The sequence below is a fragment of the Varanus komodoensis genome, unplaced genomic scaffold, assembly GCF_004798865.1.
Source record: "Varanus komodoensis strain SLA01 unplaced genomic scaffold, ASM479886v1 scaffold77, whole genome shotgun sequence".
NCBI classification, from domain to species: Eukaryota; Metazoa; Chordata; class Lepidosauria; order Squamata; family Varanidae; genus Varanus; species Varanus komodoensis.
Genome location: NW_025336442.1, coordinates 1,156,451 through 1,169,659, shown reverse-complemented (window position 1 = coordinate 1,169,659; position 13,209 = coordinate 1,156,451). Strand labels below are relative to the sequence as shown.

At 56.4% G+C, this 13,209-nt stretch overlaps 2 protein-coding genes across 8 annotated transcripts in view; both read right to left on the bottom strand.

The window, feature by feature from the left end:
- SEC16A (SEC16 homolog A, endoplasmic reticulum export factor) overlaps positions 1-548 on the bottom strand; it is a 37,427-nt gene extending 36,879 nt beyond the window's left edge. For 6 of the 7 annotated variants that reach the window (XM_044453153.1, XM_044453158.1, XM_044453159.1 and 3 more), the window contains exon 1: positions 483-501. The gene's annotated coding sequence lies outside the window, so the exon portion shown is untranslated. Of the gene's footprint in view, positions 1-482 lie in introns of all 7 variants that reach the window. The other variant, XM_044453154.1, reaches the window with a different exon arrangement.
- A 2,063-nt stretch (positions 549-2,611) lies between these two features.
- The window catches only part of NOTCH1 (notch receptor 1), a 90,951-nt gene continuing 80,353 nt past the window's right edge, over positions 2,612-13,209 (bottom strand). Inside the window, exons 28-34 of the mRNA XM_044453049.1 lie at positions 12,306-12,519; positions 10,693-10,783; positions 9,827-9,992; positions 8,901-9,196; positions 7,513-7,660; positions 7,323-7,420; positions 2,612-6,577 (exon numbers count right to left, since the gene is read on the bottom strand). Coding sequence (XP_044308984.1) covers positions 5,240-6,577; positions 7,323-7,420; positions 7,513-7,660; positions 8,901-9,196; positions 9,827-9,992; positions 10,693-10,783; positions 12,306-12,519 — 2,351 coding nt within the window. The 3' untranslated portion in view covers positions 2,612-5,239. The remainder of the gene's footprint in view (positions 6,578-7,322; positions 7,421-7,512; positions 7,661-8,900; positions 9,197-9,826; positions 9,993-10,692; positions 10,784-12,305; positions 12,520-13,209) is intronic.

Genomic DNA, 13,209 nt, shown 5'->3' with positions numbered 1-13,209 from the left:
GCTGGGTGAGAGGATGCTGGCTGAGCATGTCAGGAAATCCGGAAGGCCCCACAGAGGGATGCTGAGCACTGTAGTCCGACAATCCCTGAGTCAACCAGGCTGTGGGACGGCAGGCACAGTCAGGCCATGTGGAAGGCCCCAGCTGGGGGATAACCGGCATTAGGGCCCAACGTCTCCAGAGTGCATCAGAGCAGGGGAAAATGGGCACTGTAGTCGTCCCTGCAGACATCGCTCGGTGACGACGCGGATGGCGGGAGAAGCTAGCCAAGACAGCCAGAACGGCCCGGCTGGGGCGTGCTGGGCGCTGCAGTCCCACGGCTCTGGAGGACTCGGCGCTCCCCAGCCGGCGCCCACCCTCGGGGCCCGCAGGGTGCCCTGCGCCTAGGAGGAGAGGTTCGCCGCCGCCGCCGCCGCCCAAAGGCGCCCCTCGGCTCGGCCCGGCCCGACCCGGCCCGGCCCCGCGGCCCCGGCCCCATCGTCACCTGCTCCCCGCGCGGCCCCTCAAGGCCGGCGGCGGCGGCGCCTCCCCCGGCAGTCGTCAGAGCCGCAGCCGCGGCCGCCATCTCGGAACATCCGGCTCGCGCGGCTACGTGTCACGCTCGCCACGCTCCGTGCGCGTGACGCCACCACGCCGAGGACCCGCCCGTCCGCCCGCCCCTCCCTCGTCTTCCTTCTGGCACAGAGAATGTGGACAGACTTACGAAAGTATGTAAGTGTGCAGACGCGCACGCAGGGGCGAGCTTCCGGGCTCACTCAAGCCGAAGGTCGACTCACCTTCTTGGTTAGGAAACCTTTTCCATGCCGAGTGCGCGTGTGCCGGAAGTGGATGCGCTGCCCCCTCATCAGGAGTGGCCGGCACTGTGGCCGCTGATTTCTTATTGCATCACATTGCTGTACCGCCCGTAGCCGAACCTGTCTGAACGGTTCACAACGTTTAAGTCACACATCCAGATTTCAACCATGCCCGGCCCAACGGCATGGCCTCCAACCCCGCTGTAGTTGCAAAAAACCCGCCCCCAACCATGCAAACGGGAAAAAAGCGGGGTTCAGTGGAGTAGCCTGAAAAAGGAGCACGGCTGGAATAAGAGCACTCCATAGTGCAGCATATTATTACAGCAATTCCCTCTTGCAGTTTGCGGCAAAGAATCGTCACTCCCCCCGCCCCGAAAAGCGAAACGAGGGTCTGTGGGAACCTCAAATCTCCTCCTCCAGCAGAAGGCAGCCTACTCTTGCTCTCTCTATGGAAACATGGTAGGAGGAGCCGGCAGCCCTACCATAGAGATGCAGGAGGCGTGTTCCCGCGGGGACCGGAAGTGGGGCCACCTCTAGCTCTCTGCTCTCGATGGTGAGACGTGGCCTGGTTGGCGCTGCTGTGAGGGAGACGGGGCGGCGCGGCCCTTTCGGGCGGGAAGCGCTGGGAATAGTCGAAGGCGAGTTCAGGTCGGTTGTTCGATCTGTCCGGGATGCGAGCCGAGTGCCGCACAGCCGGTAGGGCAGTAGGCGGGTCTCCGAGTGCGGTTTGCCTCTGAGCATGCACAGAGCGCCACGCAGGAGATGATGCGTGGGGTTTTGCGGGCCCCGAAGACGGAGTTAAAAAGACACAACTCGAATGCATTTAATGTTTGTAAAGTGTTGTTGCTGTAACTATAAAAATACAGACCATGTAAAATATCTTTTATATCATGACTGTGTATGTAGATTGGGATATGTGCATAAATCACATTATTAATTCATTTACATACCGCCCAATAACCATGGCTCTCTGGGCGGTTAACAAGTTAAAATTAAACCGAATTTAAAATGAGAAACTGAACGCTAAAACTAAAAGAACAAAACCGCAACTGCAGTTGCTATTGCAGTATTCAGCACAGAAACACAGCGGTGGTACAGAAATAGAATATATGTTGCATAAAGTTCTGCTGGGAGATCATGCTGGGCGCTGGAGAACTTTTCTCTGTCCAACAGACATGGGACAGCAGCCTAAAAATGTAGTATCTGATGAAAGTGAAAGAAGAAAGTGCAAAAGCGGAACTGCAGCGAACATTAGGAAAACGAATTGCACATTTTTAAGGCAACAATGAAGAAATCGAAATTGTGAAAGATTTTGCTTATCATTGTTCAGTCAGCAGTTCAAAGGGAGGCTGCAGCCAACAAATTTGAGCAAGGGTTGCTGGCAACTAACCGTCCACAACAGCTGGAGAGACGGCCGCCCAGGGTAAGCGGCCGAGGCTCAAGGCGAAGTGGCCACGTCTGACCTTGTGCAGTCCCGGCACAGGACATCGCAGGGCTGCCTTGGGTTAAGCTGGGCATTCTGTGCCCCCCCCCCCCCATCGCCGGTTGCTGAGACTTTTCAGAACCTTGTGAAAAGTAAAACCAAGGCACTGTATGTGCAATCCACTGCATCTTGGACATGCAAGGAGGTTGGAAGAGTTTTTTCCCTGTCTAAGCAGGTATAGGTATGCATCCTAAATAACGTGAAAAATAGAAGATCACAAAGTCTTTGCTGGACTTTCTGCCCCCAACAAATTCCAATTTACTTTTTGAGTTGTGTGGAGCCATCAAAATGCCCTCCTTGCAATAAGATATAAGACAAAGCAAGACCACAGTCCTCTTTTAGTAAAATTCTAGAATGCCTGTGGGCATCGTTTATTGCAAATCAGTTAACCAAAAAAATACACATCATTTTTGCAAACTACAATCTTGCATGAACGTTTTTATTATTACAGAAGGTTGTCTCTTTTTAAAAAATCTCCCACAACACCCCCACTGATAAACTACACTCTAGTTTATAAAACATAAAAGATTTAACACCAGAGGGTGTTTTTTTAATCATTTGCTTTACAGTTGAAAATTTAAGGGGTGTTTATTCTAAAGAAACATGCCTTGGTAGACTTCTTAGGCTTGTTCTTTTGTGCACAAACTCCAGCGAAATGAACCATTGCTAGTGACTGGGACTCATAACTTCCCCTCTTGAGTAATATTCCAACACCTCTAAATCAGCACACTCCTTTCCATTTGACTTAATTCAGATTTTTTAAACAAAATCCACCCTTACAATTTTATTTTTGTTTTAAAAAACCCTTATTTACAGAACTTGGCCATAGGCTTATACTATATATATATATTTGCTTGTTTTTGTTTTTACACAAGGCCAATTCCCCTGATCCATTCTCCTGGCCTCCAAAAGAGCAAACATCCCATAGGAAAGACAACATGCCGTTATCCTGAAAATGAACAAGATCTTTTTTGAAACAACACAACTGATATCCTCAGAAGCCACAAACTTCAGCTCACGCAGAGGTTTTGGGCTGGTTCAAATTCAAGGAACATCAGAGGCAGGCAGAGGGAATTCTTACCGTGATCATGTTGAAAAATGGCTTCCCGGTCTTTGGAAGTGTGTGTGAGAGATGGGCCACAAAAAGGGCTGGAATTGCTGCCCTGGACTTCGGGGTTAAGTTTTCAACCAGGATACGCGTCTTCACAACAAAACACCCTTTTTAGCACTGTGACATGCCCTGGCCCAGTTTGCCTAAGCAAACACTTACCCATGATTTAGTTAACCATAGTTAATCCTACCCCTACCCAGGGTTTGTCTGGCAGATGATCTAACAAGCCATTTTGGCTTTGCAACAGTGGGTTGTTTGCTCTTTTCTTCTCTCTCCTCCTGCCTCTGTGTATCCCAAAGTCTCTGCAGCCCTGTCATACTGACATGAAAAACAGCTGCACTTTTTTAACCAGTCTTGCCTGCCACCTTTGCAACCTGGCAAACAACCCATGAACAATCAATGGTTCCAGGTCTATGTGTGGCAAGAACCCATGGTTTAAACAGCCCTGGATTCACAATTCCACAAGGAATGGGAGCATCCTTTGTTCATGTGGCGGTGCCCACCCATCATGCCAACTTGAAATCTAATAACCTAAACCACGGGCTCGTATAGCGTGAGAGCCGGAGCCCAGCCGCTCTCTCGGGTTCCCAAGCACGTCGCATGTTGGGGGCTCTGCGGATGCAGGGTGGGAAGGGGAAGGCAGGATCCTCCCTTGCTGGGGTCACTGAGGACAGCCCCCTTTTTCCTCTCCCCCGTGGAAGTGACTGCAACGTCAAGCCTCAGAGACGAAAACCCTCCCGCGGGGGCCCCGAGTGCGCACACCCCCTGTCCCTCCGGCCCGGGGAATCCGCCCCGCTGTGTCCACACACACACGGATGCACACACGTTGCCAGCAACAATGGGGGCATGGGGTGGATCCCAACTATTTGGATACGTCTTTTAAAGCAATACCCAAATGCTTGGGTATTGTAAGCACAACATTATTGCAACAGTTAAAAAAAAAAGGCTCAAACATGTTGGAGGTGAAGCTTAATTGCCCTCCTTCCGCACCAAATCCTTTTCGGGCTTTTGGTGCATTTTACATATTTGCAACAGGTGAATCACAAGACTTTTTTTTTTTTTTTTGGATGGGGGAGGGGGAAGGAAGCATCTTGATTTCCTTTGTAGCTCAGAACCATGATCTTGGTTTTTGATCATTGGCAGTATTTAAAATAAATTAAAAAACCATGCTCTGCTATCTTCTAAAAAGACAAGATGTACAAAACTATGTAATACTGAAACTTTTAAACAAAGATTCATGGCTGGAACTCTAAAATGTTCCCTGCTGTCTATCGTCATCCGAGGGAAAATTTTAAAGCACTTTAAAAACAATCCATCAACTTATATTTAAATTATCCTCTCAAACAGGTAACATTTTCATCAATTTGCCCCCATCCCACAAAAAAAGCCTTTTCCATACTTTTAGCAACAAGCAGGAAAAGATCCTGCTCAATAAATAAATCTAATTTTATAATCATGAATCTTTGCTTATAGCTTTACAGAGGAAAACTCTACATGGGAACATCATGATACAAAAGTTTTTAAAAGTTTCCTAAAAAAGAAAAAACATACCCCATTAATATTTTTTTTAAAACATTTCTCAGAGCACAGCAAATTTATCCCATCAAATTCTTAACACAAAATATAAATAAAAAGGCAGTGTTTTCATGTAAAATAAAAAGTACATAAATAAATACTAAAAAAAGCAAAAGGAAGAAACATTGGATTTTCCGCTTATCATGTATGTAAAAATATTTCTTTTCTTTGAAAAAGGGTCCCTGGAGTCCAACCATGTCTCTCTCCCCACACAAGGCATCCCTCCGGGGCGCTTGTGCACGAGGGATGATCCCTCCCCGGCCGAGTAATTCCTCCGCTCACTTGAAAGCTTCTGGGATCGGGCCCATCTGCGACTGCATGCTGGTGGGTGGGCTGGAGATGCCTTCCGACCAATCCGAGAGGTTGGAGTGCGGGGAGGAGCTGGACCACTGGTCGGGCGACTCCGGGGAGGGCGTCAGGAAGGGGTGGTCGGGCACCTGGAGCTGATGGCTGGGCGTGTGGTCCAAGCGGGAGGAGTAGCTGTGCTGGGAGGGCGGCGTGAGGAACTGGGTGGTGGCCATGGGCTGGGTGAGGGCCGAGGGCAGCGGGGTGGCGAGGGCCGGGCCGTCGGGGGGCAGGATGGCGTGGACGGCCAGCGCCCCGCCGCCGACTTGCTGCACGTCGGGCTGGCTCAGCTCGCCCGCGAGGAAGCTGGGGCCCCCGTGGGGGCCACTGTGGGGCTGCAGCGGCGGCGCCTGCAGGCGGCCGCTCGGGACGGGCTGATAGCTCACGAGCTGAGGCAGCGGGGTGGCGGGCAGGCCCCCGTGCAGGGAGGCGTGCGGCCCGTGCTGCAGCGGCTGGCCCGGTGGGTGCGCGGCCTGCGGCAGGAGGCCCCTCGCGGGGTTGTACTGGCCGGCCACCATGCCGTTCCGCAGCGGGCTGAGCCAGTCGCACGGCCCGCTCAAGCCGGGGGCCCCGCTGATGGTGAAATTCACTGGGGCACCCCCCATGGCGGCGCCGGGGCTGGAGACGGGCAAGTGCGAGAGGCGCGGGGGCACCGGGTCAAAGGGCGGCATCCGGTTGCCACACACGCCCGTGTCTTGCTTGCCCACCAGGCTGAGGTGGCTCATGCTCAGGTGGGCGTCGGGCATGCCCGGTAGGTGGTTCAAAGGCATGGGGGGAGACTGCTGGAAGGGAGAGGCCATCAGGGGCGGCGATGCAACGTCCGACAGGTACCCGCGGGGTGACTCCAGGGAGTCGACGGGCGAGAGGACGCCGGAGCCGTCCAGCAGGCACCCCTTGCCCTCCTGCGACTTCTTCCGGCGGGCCTTGAGATCCTTGGCGTCCTTCCCGTTGGAGCCCAGCCCCTTGGCACTCGGCTTCCGGGGCTTCTTGCCCTGCAGGGCGGGCTTCAGGTTGCTGATGTAGCTGCTGGGCGAGCACAGCGGCGGGGAGAGGGTGGGTGCCCCCAGCGGCCCGTTGTGCATGGGCGGGCTCCGCACCAGATTGTACTCGTCCAGGAGCCGCACGATGTCGTGGTGCATGCGCTCCTGGGCGATGTCGCGGGGCAGGCGGTCCATGTGGTCCGTGATGTCCCGGTTGGCGAAACTATCCAGGAGAACCTTGGCGGTCTCGTAGCTCCCTTCTCTGGCCGCCAGGAAGAGAGGGGTCTCCTCCTAGAAACGCAGGGGGCGGGGCTTCAGTTGTGAAGGGAGACACCGCTGCGGGGCCCCTCCTCAGCTGGAGGAGGTCGAGGGAGCTTCCCCGCGGAGCCAAACATTTGCATCCCAAGCCAGCCCCGTGCGCGCAGCCCCCCATCCCTCCTCACTGAAGGTGAAGCACGGTTTTAATGCAAGGAAACGACCCTCGGGCAGCATCTCGGCCACGGACGCCACTTCCAGGGGAGCTTCCGGAGCGCCCAAGCACTCGCGGAGGTGGGGCACTGCAGGCGCTCAGTGTCTCCAGGCGGATGGACACATTTGCACTCGGGGAGCGCTGTGGGCTCTTTCACACAACGGCTGCCCTGCGGGCCCCTGCTCTTTTGTGAAGTGGCTGGCACAGTGGGCGAGGCCCGTCACGTAACGCTCGCTTCCGAGAAGGCACGCTGGGGGGCGTGCCAGACCACCCCGTGCCAGAGAGCAGAGGTCCGAGCTCCCAGGTGGAGGAGCACCCTCTGGAGCAGTGCGGGAAGGCAACACTTTGTCTCCTCGCTGAGAAAGGAGCAAGTCCAAGGAAAGCCTTCCTCAGAAATGAAGCCAGAAGGGCAGGCAGCCGGCTGGGGCTGAGAGGGCTGCTGTGGCGGCTCCCGGCCGGCCGGCCGGCCAAGCGGAGCTGTGGCATCGCGCGAGTCCCCGCCCCGCCCCGCCCCGCCCCCACGCGCAGGCGCACGCGCACGGGCCCTGCTCCGGCCGAGCTGCCCACCTTGTTGTTCTGCATGTCCTTGTTGGCCCCGTTCTTCAGCAGCGCCACAGCGGCGTCCACGTTGTTCACGGCAGCTGCCCAGTGCAGCGCCGACTTCCCTGCAGGGGGGAGGCGGGTGTTCAGGCAATGAGCTGGCAGCCCCCGCCCGCCCCCGCCCTCGCCCTGCCCCAGGCACGCGAGGCGGCCCTACCGAGATCGTCCACCGCGTTGACGTCCGCGTGGCAGCTGATGAGGTCCTCCAGCATGCCCTCCACGGCCAGGCGGGCAGCCAGGATGAGCGGCGTGGTGCCATCGTGCATGCGGGCATCCAGGTCGGTGGCCCTGTTCCTGATCAGAATCTGCCCCCAGAGAGACAAGGCGGGTTATTCCTCGTCCGGCGTTCGCTGCACGGGGGCTGAGCGTGCTGCTGCAGGGGCCAAGGGCAAACAGCTTCCCACAGAAAGCAGCTGGGGAGGGGCACGGAGGGGCTGGGGGCTTTGCTTCCCGACACTGCGGCTCTGCCACCCGGGGCCGCCACTTTCGCCCCTGCGGGGTGCCCAGCCCAGCTGCTTCTTGCCAGAGCCCAAATTCCCTATCGGGGGAGCTCTTTGGAGCCCCACTGCAGGGTGGGAAGGACCAAAGGTAGCCTGGGGTGGGGGGGCACCAGGAAGGAGCACATGGTTTAAAGCTCTTTCTGCCACAGCGCCGTCTCCACAGAGGGACCTCAGGGGGCCCCAGCAGTCTGGATGGAAGGCTCCTCCACCCCGAACCCTGAGCACAGTCCTCCCTTGGAGCCAGATGGGTTGGGGATGAGGCGCGTTTCGTAAGAACGCTGCTCTCAGGCAGCGCCCATCAGAGCCGTGCTCCCTCCTACCTTGCCCATATTCAGCCGCTGCCAAACGGGGACCCCCGTTCCCTTCCTTTCTCAGAAGGCTTGGCCCCGCTCCTCAGGGGGCCTTGCCCTCCTGGGCCAGACAGCCGGAATGGCCACTTGCCTGGCTTGGTGCAGGCTCAGTGGGCGAATCGGTTCACTCCCCCGCCCCGCTTGACCTTCCCTGTTCTACAGCGTCTCCCCCACATCTGCGGTGGTCGGTTCTCAGTGGATGCTCCTGCATCTGCCCCACATTCCAACCCTTCTCCACCTCCACTTGCACTTTCTAACTGGAAATGCTCTTTGGAGAGAGACAGGCCCCTTCTCTGCATGGGAGGGACACCCATGTAAGAACAGTGGAGACAAATGAAGGATCACTGTGAAAGCAGCAGACAACTGGGGGAAAGAAGTGGGGCAGCAGAAAGAGGTGGGGGGCCAAGGCAACGGGGCAAGTCCCCCAGGCAGGAGCCCAAAAGGCCATGCAGGAATACCGGGATGGCCCAACCTGCCCTCCAGTCATTCTTGCTGAGAGAGCTTTGGGCAGCCACGTGCTGGACTAGTCTGTTATTTTGGTCTCCGCTCTCTGCCTTCCACCCAGCCCACTCTGGGATGCACCCCCCAGGCCACCCCCCCAAGCTCAGTTCAGCCCTCACCACTGCTCCAGGCCAGGGGTCCTGAGAGGCAGCCCTCGCACCCCTGGGGATCTGGGGGAGTCACACTGCCCTCACCTGGAAGACACCCTGAGCGTCGGCTGACACCGCGGCGTGTAGTGGCGTCTTCCCCATGTGGTCCTGGACATTGGCGTCGGCGCTGGCTTCCAGCAACCTCTTGGCGGCATCCGAGCGGGAGTAGCGGGCGGCCAGGTGCAGCGCCGTCTCCCCCGTGCGGTCTGTCTGATTGTGCAGGTTGGCCCCCTGGTAGATGAAATCCGAGATGACGGCAGGGGCATCCTCCTCCTCCTCACTGTTGCCGGTCTCCAGCCCTCCCCCGCTGCACGAAGCAATCATCAGCGGTGTGAACCCGTCTGCAAAAATACACGGGGAAGGGGCACATGAGCCAGAGCGGGGGCACACAACCCTACAGGAGCGCCAGTCGCTCGCATGGCCTGGCGGACTTCCTGGACCGGCGGGGCTGGCTCTGGCAAGCATCCCCAGGCCCAGCAACGGGAGCCGGGGTGGTGGCAGAGAGAGATGCAGTGCACCGCAGCCCCGCAATGAGTTTTGTGCAGGACGGCCCGTGGTGTGAAAGCTCGCTCCTGCTTGGCCAAAGACTGCTGGGAGACGCAGCAGCACAGCAACTGAGGGTGTCGGCGGGTGGGGAATTATTTTCTTGTTGCTGTCATTAAGCAACTGAGAAGCAAGAGCGAGTGCCAATCCGCTGTCATTCACCCAGAGCCGTGCCGCGCACCCACCTGCCCGCTCTCTTGGGACAGTCCTCAGGCCTGGGCACAGCCTGAGGGAGCTGCCGCCGGCCACAAGCTGGGCACGGCTGTCCCAGAAAGGGCAACGCAGGCCTGTCCTGTCGCTCCGCAGCTCCGCAAGGGGGCCGTGGGCCCCGCTACAGGGACCCTGATGCCCAAGGAGGAAAGCCAGGCCTCGCGCGGCACTGCATGCTGCATCCATGCAGTCGGGGGGGGGGGGGGCTCGTGCGCCACCTGGTCCTCGCACGTTGACATCCATGCAGTCTGCGTCAATTTCCCCCTGCGGGGGCGTGGGGGCCATGGCGGACATGCGCAGGTCAGCCGCGTCGAGGTGCTGCTGCGTCCACTGCCGGTGGTCTGTCTGGTCATCCACGCCGGGCAGCATGACCTGCTCCTCCACCTGGACGGGAGGAAAGGGAAGCTTCAAGAGGATCCGCTTGAACTAGACACGCATGCAGAGAACACGCCTGTTGCGCAGAGGCGAGCATGCAGGACACACACACCGTCATCTGCCTCGCACACCAACAAAATAAAAAGTGAACTCCTGAACTATACATTCGGTAACCAGATTTGCAACAACCGTTTCCCTGAATTATTTCCTTGTATATACTGGCAGGTTGCCTTTGAACAAAACGATTGAAGTGGTAAACGCAAGAGCAACACCGTGACTGCTGGCACTTCGCAGGGAAGCTGAAACGATCCCGACCAGGTCACACCGTGGGGAAAACCTGCCCGAAGGTGGGACAGGTGCGGGCAAGAGCAAAAAGGCACACTCTGCCTGGGGAGGGGAAAGGAGAAGTGCAGCTATTTCAGGGTCTTCCTTCCCGTGGGGTGGGGAGGGCAGGAGAAAGGGGCTCTTGGCGCAGAGAAGCCCCCGCCCCTGGCCACAGGATCCGGAGGCTCCTCCCACGCCTCCGCCTGCAGGGCCCCAGTGCTGAGCGCCCCACCCAAAGGGAGGCCACGGCACAGCACGCCACGCCACGGGGGTTGCCGGTAGCGGGCTCTCCGGGCAAGGCCATGCACTCCACAGCCACCCTGCCACCTTCCGTCCCGCTCCCTGGATCCGACCCCGTGGAGGGCAGAGCTTTCCACTGGCGTACCCTGTACTTTTTGGTGTCCAGTGTTTCTTCATCGCCCCATTCATTCTGGTTGCCGTCCATCAAAGTGCCGTTAGACGCATTTTTCAAGGGTCTGTTGCATGGAGGAGGAGAAGGAAGAATGGTTTGTGAAGGTCGAGTGAGGTAATGTGCCCACAAGCTCACTGAGGGGACGGGAGGGGAGAATGTCCGACCGAGGGGGGATCTCAGTCCTCGCCCTGCACGGTCCTTCTGGAGTTAACGGGATGTGCCCGTGGTTAATGTTTCTCCAGACACTTTGGAAAGCAAGCCACAGGCCAGGTGGCGTCCTGGCCAAGAGCCTTCCTGAGCTTCAAGAGCCTTGGGAGAAGCCTTCTTGTGGTCCCTCCCCTACCAGAGGCAGACCTTGTGGAGACGGGAGGGGGCCTTCCTGGGACCACCCCCTGCCTCTGGAACCCCCTGCTGAGGTGGCTCGATTGGCTCCCTCTCTGTTTTCCTTCTGTCAGCAGGCAAATGCATTTTTATTTAGCTCGGCTGATGAGCTGATGGTCACCTAAGCACTGCGTGGCTGAAATAATTTTTAATCTGGTATGAGCTCTTTCCCCCCTTTTTATTGCTCTATTTCTATCAGGATGTGTTTTTATCTGGAATGCCTCAAAGTTCTATGCTGTCATTAGCTACCACAAGCATTAATTTTAGTGGGAAGGTGGGATGTAACTTTCAATAAGTCCATATGGTGCAGTCACAGATCTTGAGCAAAGTTGTAAGTTGGAGGACGTGGAGATTTCCTCGCCCAGAAGAAAGTAAGGCTGCAGTGGAGCCCTTCCCTGTGCCGCCCACCTCCAACAGCTGGGAGACAGGCTGAGCGAGGCTGACCTCCTCCCCAGACGGGACTGTGTGGGAGAGCCGCCTCACAGCGCCAGAGGCAATGCAGAAGGGGACTTGGGACAGGTGCACCCTGGCCTGCAGCAGGAAGGTGGCATTCTCGGCTTGACGTGGTGAAGAAAAAGCAAAGGAAATCTGGAGGGAGGGAGGGAGGGGGTGCCGGGCAAGCAGCGGGACAGTGGCCCACCTCTCTGAGCCATTCACCCTGCCAGTTTTCCCCACTAATCGCTTTTCAAGCTCACCCATTACTGTTTAACTGGAGCAGAGGAAGTGGCCTTAAAAGACAGAAGACCCCTCGGCCCATCACACCCAATATTCTCGGATCCAACCAGCAGCAGCTGCCCAGCCCGCGCAGGGTTCCCAGTGGGGTTCTGTCCCAGCCTTGCCTGAGGAAGCCACAAACGACCCTTCTGCCCGCAAAGCGGGGTCTTTGCCAGGAAGCCACGGTCCATCTCCAGGCAGTGCCAAAACACCTGTGCCTAAGTGGGGCCTGGAGAAGTCACGGGGCATCCCTCCGAAAACCTAACGCCCTCCTTCCTTTCTCTGTAGAGCTGCCAAGCCAAAAATATTTGAATCGACCTTGTGTGTGGGGTGGAAATCCAGGACAACCCAGGAAAGGGAAGAGAATCTGGGCCCCGTGCAAGGCGGGGGGGAGGCAGGGAACTGTCTTTCTCAGGCCAGGTGGGCAGCACAGCGGCAGCCGAGTCCAGCTCTGCGCTGCTCCGCATGTCAACGCAGAAGGGATTACTCACTTCAGTCCCACAGAATCCTCCCCCAGCGGCTCCCGTCGCTTCTTCTTTTTGTCCGTCACTTTGAAGCCCTCAGGGAACCAGAGCTGCCCATGTTCTCTCCGCCGCTTGCGAGATGCCAAGACTCCCACGCCGATTAAGAGGAGCAGGAAGAGAGAAGGCCCCACCACGTACATAGGATAGAGCGGGGTGCTGATCGGGTGATCGGTCGTTTCACCTAAAAAAGCGGGGAACGGGGTGCACCGAGAGCACACAGAGTTAAGCTTCCATAGCAAGTCAGAGGCAGAGTCAAAATGAAGCAAAATTAGTTAATAACTGTCCGTCCGGCTCATCTAATTCTCTCCCCCACCCAAACCACCGCCCTCCCAATCTCCTCCAAAGCCCTCTGGAGGAAGAAGATGAAGAAGAAGAAGAAGAAGAAGAGAAGGTCATTTTCTCCACGATTCATCAGAATTGCAAACTCTGAACTGCTTCTGCGGCTGCACTGGGGAAAGAGGCTTTCCTTCCTTGAAGGGAAAAAAGGATTAGCAAACTTCAAATCGTTGCATTGGCATTGAGCTGTTAAGTCAAAAGGATTGAGGGGGGATTTGGAAGATGCAAACTTCAACACTTCGCATGTCATTGATCGATTACAAGGTTTGGGTTGCGGGGTTTGTTTCCCCTCCTCTCCTTTCTCCACCCCAGCAGTAATGATTTTGAAATAAGCTCTGGATGAGAAGCAAAACTTAAAAGGCAGGTTGTCTAAACACAAAAACAAAACCAAAATAAAGAATGTCTTCAAGAGACATTCAATTGCTGCATTTTTAATTATGTTTATATGGATCTGTTTTTATGTTATGTTTTAATCAAGATTTCAGTTTGAATGTATATTCTAATGGCCTTTAGTGCCATTTTTGAGAGAAAGATG